General features: G+C 67.0%; 1 protein-coding gene across 4 annotated transcripts in view; it reads right to left on the minus strand.

Moving 5' to 3' along the window:
- The window catches only part of ZBTB17 (zinc finger and BTB domain containing 17), a 33,118-nt gene that overhangs the window by 2,443 nt on the left and 25,080 nt on the right, over window positions 1-5,595 (minus strand). Inside the window, exons 4-10 of one of the 4 annotated variants that reach the window (XM_039228992.1) lie at window positions 4,185-4,391; window positions 2,987-3,175; window positions 2,281-2,418; window positions 1,865-1,990; window positions 1,224-1,462; window positions 992-1,134; window positions 675-711 (exon numbers count right to left, since the gene is read on the minus strand). In XM_039228992.1, the coding sequence (XP_039084923.1) occupies window positions 675-711; window positions 992-1,134; window positions 1,224-1,462; window positions 1,865-1,990; window positions 2,281-2,418; window positions 2,987-3,175; window positions 4,185-4,391 (1,079 nt within the window). Of the gene's footprint in view, window positions 1-672; window positions 712-991; window positions 1,135-1,223; window positions 1,463-1,864; window positions 1,991-2,280; window positions 2,422-2,986; window positions 3,176-4,184; window positions 4,392-5,595 lie in introns of all 4 variants that reach the window. The other 3 variants (XM_039228991.1, XM_039228994.1, XM_039228993.1) reach the window with 3 other exon arrangements.

The following is a 5,595-nucleotide window of genomic DNA, read 5'->3' on the forward strand; positions in this document are numbered from 1 at the left end:
GGGCGGGGGGGGGGGGGGGGGGGGGGGGGGGGGGTGAGCAAGGGCAGCCCGGGCGTCCTGGCCCTACCTGAGGTGGTGAACTGCTTCCCGCACTCCCGGCACTTGAGGGGCCCGTCCGCGATGTGGATCTTCAGGTGGGCCTTCAGGTTCCCCACCTGCGCCCAGGCAGGGGTCAGAGGGGCCGCCCCTCCCGCCGGCCAACAAGGGGCGCTCGACCCTCTCCCGGGCCCATGGACGGCCCCGTCTCTCCTCGAGACGCGTGGATCGTTCCAGATCCCGGAGGTGCGAAGGGAAATCCGCCCTGGTTCTTGGCGGCGCTAAGCCCCCTCCCCGCCCCTCCACCCCCAGGCTCCCCAGCAGAGCGCTCCGAGCCCCGGGTCTGCGCGCCCGCCCCCTCCGCCGGCCCGCACCTGGTTGAACTTCTTGTCACAGTGCGGGCACTTGTGCTCCTTGTCGGTGTCGTGGGTCTCCAGGTGGCGCATCTTGGAAGTGGGGTCGGAGAAGGAGCGGCCGCAGTAGTCGCACTGGTAGGGCTTCTCGCCGCTGTGCACCAGCTGGTGGCGCTTCAGGTTGCCGGACGTGGTGAAGAGCTTGCCGCAGTCCCCGCAGCGGTAGCGCGCCTCGCCCGAGTGCCGCTTCTTGTGCAGGTTCAGCAGGCTGATGAGCCGGTAGCTCTTGCCGCACTCCTCGCAGCCGTACGGCTTCAGCGGGCTGGAGGGCACAGGGCGCGGGGAGACGGGGGGCACAGGGCGCGGGGAGACGGGGGGCACAGGGCGCGGGGAGACGGGGGGCACAGGGCGCGGGGAGACGGGGGGCACAGGGCGCGGGGAGACGGGGGGCACAGGGCGCGGGGAGACGGGGGGCACAGGGCGCGGGGAGACGGGGGGCACAGGGCGCGGGGAGACGGAGCGCTCGCCGGGCTCCGGGGGAGGGGGCGGGGGAGGGGGCGGGGGCGGGGGAGGGGGCGGGGGCGGGGGCGGGGCTGGCTTACCTGTGCGTCTTCTCGTGGGCCTTGCAGGCGGCTGGGTCCGAGAAGGCCTTGCTGCACTCCCGGCACGAGAAGGGCTTCTCGCCCGTGTGGATGCGGATGTGCCGCTTGAAGTTGCCCGTGTGCGTGAACTCCTTCCCGCAGTCCTGCGGGGCGCGGCGGGGAGCGGGCGTCAGGGACCGCGGGGCCGGGGGCGGGGCCGGGGGGACGCGGCAGCGCGCGGGGAGGGCCGCACCTCGCACTTGTGGATGACCGAGCCATAGGCCTTGGACTCGGTGCGGTCGCCGTAGGTGCCCGAGCGCGGGCCCCGGGCGTCGGCGCCCAGCTCCTGGCCCGAGTCCGTGCTGGCCGACTCCTCGCTCTCCTCGGGGGCCTCCCCCTTCTCCAGCGGCGCCCCCTCCTCCTTGACCTCTGCGGCCACCGCGCCTTCATCCTCGCGCTCTTCTCCTTTCCTGGCGGGCTCCACCTCCATGTCTGCCGCGAGAAGGGTGGGCACTGAGGCGCTCGGAGGCCAGGAAGGGGCCTCAGAGCCGCCAAAGGACGAGGGCTCGTCTCCGCAGCCCTGTGGACGCGGGTCCCCCACGGGGCGGCACTGGGTGGCCGCTGCCAGGGAGAGGGGCAGAGGACACGGCCGCTGCTGGGAGGGGGGTCCTGGGCCTCCACCCCCCGGGGAAGCCAGACTGGCCGCCAGTGGGCGCGGGGGGGGGGCCGCAGGGAGGGCGCAACCGAGAGACAGAGGTCAGGAGTGAACGGCACGCTGTCCTCGGCCGAAGCCAAAGCGTGAGGCAGAGCGGGAGCGGCCAGGGAAGGGGGGTGCTGGGGGGAAGGAGCCCCGGGGACGCAGGAGTGCCGGCCGCTCGGCCGGTGGCAGGGCACCTTGCTCCGAGCTCTCCGACAAGGCGGCCTCAGCCTCCGCGGCAGCCATGCTGCTTGTGGGGTCGGGCTTGGGCTCCACGGAGGGCGGCTCCCGGGGGGCGTCGGCCTTCTCCGTCTGCTCGGCACCTGCATGTGGTGTGGGAACCCCGGAGGCTGCGTGAGGACCCTCCCTCCAGTGGCCAGATGCTGCTCCTGGCCCAGGAGCCCCACCCCCCACCCCGCCCCAGGAGTGGCCATGGCCCGATGTGAGAGGCCCAGCACGTCCAAACTCAGGCTACTTGTGCCCGTGCTCTGGCCGTCACAGGTGCCCCGGGGCGAACGGAGCCTCCCCTCCAGGAGGCCGCTCACTGCTCCAGGGACCAGGCTGCTTGGGAGGGGACGGAACAGCCAATTGAGTCCTCGGCATCACGACTCACCGCTGGCCGTGCTCTCGGCCTGGCCGCCCCGCTCCTCCTTGGGCTCCCTGTCTGGGCCGGTGGCTGGACCGCTGCCGGCGGGGCCCAGCTCCCTCAGCCCGGCAGCCACCGCCACCTCCTCTTTGGCTCTCCTGTCTCCTGCTGGAGAGGGAACAGGACAGTCCTACCACGTCCGTGCAGGGGTGAGGTGGCCCAGAACTGGCTGGCCCTTCCAGGTCCTCGCTGGGGATGTGGCTACACAGTGGTTGACCAGGCTGTTCACCGGGCACCCACTCCATGCCAGGCCACGGCTGCCGCATGGGTCAGACAGCAGGCCTCACACGCTAAACGATGGTGCACATCCAAGCTTAGTGCTCGGGAGGGGAGTGGGGCTCTTCCGTAAGGGGACAGCGAGCGTCTGGCCCACCCCTGGCGTCAGGAGCAAGGGCACGAGCAGGGAGAGCTGCAGGAGGAGCGACCCCGCGGGCAGGGGCCCGGGCCGAGCACCCCCAGCTCCCTGGGGCAACAGAGCTCACAGGAAGTGGGTGAAAGGTGGGGGAGGGGTAGGCAAAGGACAAGCCCCTCAGAAGGCCTTCCTGAGACTGGCACCCTGCGCCGCAGGCAGAGCCGGGCGAGGGTGTCAAGGCCCGGACGGAGGACACAGAGAGTCAGAGGCAGCACCCCACCCAAAGCCCCACGTTCAGGAACGGCCTGACAGTAATCTCACCTTCCGGGGCCGAGGCCACCGCATTCTCCCCCGGGCTGGCGGCCGGCTCAGCAAGGGACTTGAGGGCGTGGCAGGCCGTGATGATGTCCTGCATCTGCAGGAAGCTGGCCACGGCCAGCACATCATCCACGTTCTCGGAGCTGAGGCTCAGCTTGGCCGTGTACATAAACTCCAGCACCTGCCTGAGGCCTGGCAAGGACACAGACCGCACTCGCAGGCCTCCCGAGGCCCGGCCCCCGCAGCCGCCTCAGCTACTCCACCCGGCGGCGGCAGGGTCCAGGGATCTGTGAAAAGCACAGCGGCGGGCCACCATCTCCCCATCTCCCATGCTGGCGGGCAGGGGGATGGCCTGGGGGTTCTCAGCCCAGACGGTGGCCTCTGAGATAAAGCACCCTGCAGAGGGCAGGGCCTGGGACGGCCGCCCTGCACGGGGGACAGCAGGTGTGAACGCCCACCCTGCACCAAGGACGGAGGGTGTGAACAGAGGACTGAGAGGAAAACCACCTGCCCTGCACGGAGGACCCAGATGTAAGCCTCTACCCTGCGCAGAGGACAGCAGTGTGAACACCCCCCCCGACCCCCAGCAGCCAGCCACCACACCCTACCAGTGGAGGGCGCCCCAACATGGGTGTGTCAACCATGGCTTTCCTTGGGTTCCTGCCACAGAGTTGTGTGACCTCCAGGCCAGTCACCTGACCTTTCTGGGCCTCAGTTTCCATATGTGTAAAATGGGGGAACACTACCTTGCCCTGACCTCCTCATGGCGTGTCACACCATTCTGGATCAGGAACCAAATCTAGGACCAGCCTCCTTCCTCGATTGCAAGGCTTCCCGATGGCCCTCCCCTGGCCCCATGTCCATCGTGGTTAGCACGGGGCAAGAGGTTCAAGACGGACCCAGCAACGGGAAGGGGTCCAGGGCTTAGAGCCCCCCTGTTCTGCCCCTCCTGCCGAGCCTGCCCAGTGCACTCTGGCTGAGAGCGAATCCTGAGCTGAAATCCGTCAGTTCTCTTCCCACCCAGCTCCCCATCAAGAAGGTGAAAGAAACTTGGTGCCCACATGCTCAGGGCAGGAGTCCCGTGTGGGCAGCCTGGGGCACCTCACGGCTCGAAGGCGTCCTCCAGGAGGGCCTTGCATGGCGCAGAGCCGGCCACGGCCCCTGACCCTCAACAAGCCTGGCCCTGGACCCAACGGGGTACCTGCCGCGTTACTGATGTCCAGCTGCACCACATCCTTCTGGTCCACGAAGAGCATCTTGAAGTACTCGCTGCAGGCCGCCAGCACCGCTTTGTGGGCCTTGAAGTCAACACCGTCCACCACGAAAGTGCAGTCACAAAGGAGCCCCAGCTGCCGCTGCTGGTTTAGCTGCTCCAGGACGTGCTGGCTGTGCTGGGGAAAGTCCATGGCTGGGGGGGGACACAGGGCCTTTGCGTTAGCACACGGGGGGGGGGGCGGCCAGACTGACACTCGTTCCCCCCCCCCAATTCCCAGGTGAGAAACACACGGGGGACAGGGAGAAGTCGAACACACCACAAGGGGGGAAATCACTCCAGATTCCCTCTGCGAACTAGGCCCCTGGAGCCCTGGGTTCGCTGGCCAGCAAAGTTCCCCAAACCAAAAGCACGGAGGGACCAACACAGAACAGCCACCTTTGTGTCCTGCCAGGTCACACATGAAAAAACCAACAAACACTTATTATGGGAGCATTTAAGAAAAAGACACGGTCAGTTTGACGGTTTTCATGGAAAGAACACATGACGTCATTTTAGAAAAAAGGATCTAAGACCCCATATGTTTGGCTCTATGAAAACCTTACTTCTCCCATTCTGCCCCGCACAGGTGACAGATGTTTCGTCACCTGGCATTTCAGGAATGGACTCTCTCCTGCTGCACCCACAGGGCTCGGGCAAAGTCCAGGAGAACAGGATCTCTCTCTCTCTCTCTCTCTCTCTGATTCACAGGCACAGGAAACTACATAAAGTCCTCGGCCCCCAGAAGCCTCTCCTGGCCATCCCCGGAGGAGGAAGGAGCTCTGGTCCTGACCCCCAGAGCTGCTCGCCTGGCTGCAGGTTCTGTCAAAGGCCTCACACAAAGGCCTGGAAATCCCGTCAACGGTCTCAAGTGAAAATGCTCAGGAAAATTCCATGGCCCGGGGCCGAATCATCACACACTACCACCAGCCATGACTAAATAAGTATCTGACACAGCTCTCTCCTCCCCAGCAGCACCACTTAGGTCTCAACTTCACAGGGCAGGCAGCAGGCCCTTGGTTCAAGAAAGACCCAGTTTCAAAATAAAAGCCAGCCCCCCCCCCCCACTCAGGGGACCGCATTCCAGAGATCCACCAGGACCAGGCCGCCTTGCCCTGGCCGGGCAGATGAGCTCCGGGTCTGCTCGAGCTGCCCCGGGCTGTTGCTGGGCAGGTGAGACTGACAATTTGGGGCTCCCAGCCCCTGGGGTGCAGCAGCCCCCCTCACTGGCGTTACATCAGCCTCCCAGGGCTGAGTCATGGGGCCGCCGCAGTGACCATGTACGGTGGTCTGGCCACTGGCCTCCAGGAACCACAAGGAAAGCCACGCCCCCCCCCCCCCCCCCCCCCCCCCCCCCCCC

Source organism: Hyaena hyaena, unplaced genomic scaffold, assembly GCF_003009895.1.
Source record: "Hyaena hyaena isolate Hyena2069 unplaced genomic scaffold, ASM300989v1 scaffold_35, whole genome shotgun sequence".
NCBI lineage: Eukaryota > Metazoa > Chordata > Mammalia > Carnivora > Hyaenidae > Hyaena > Hyaena hyaena.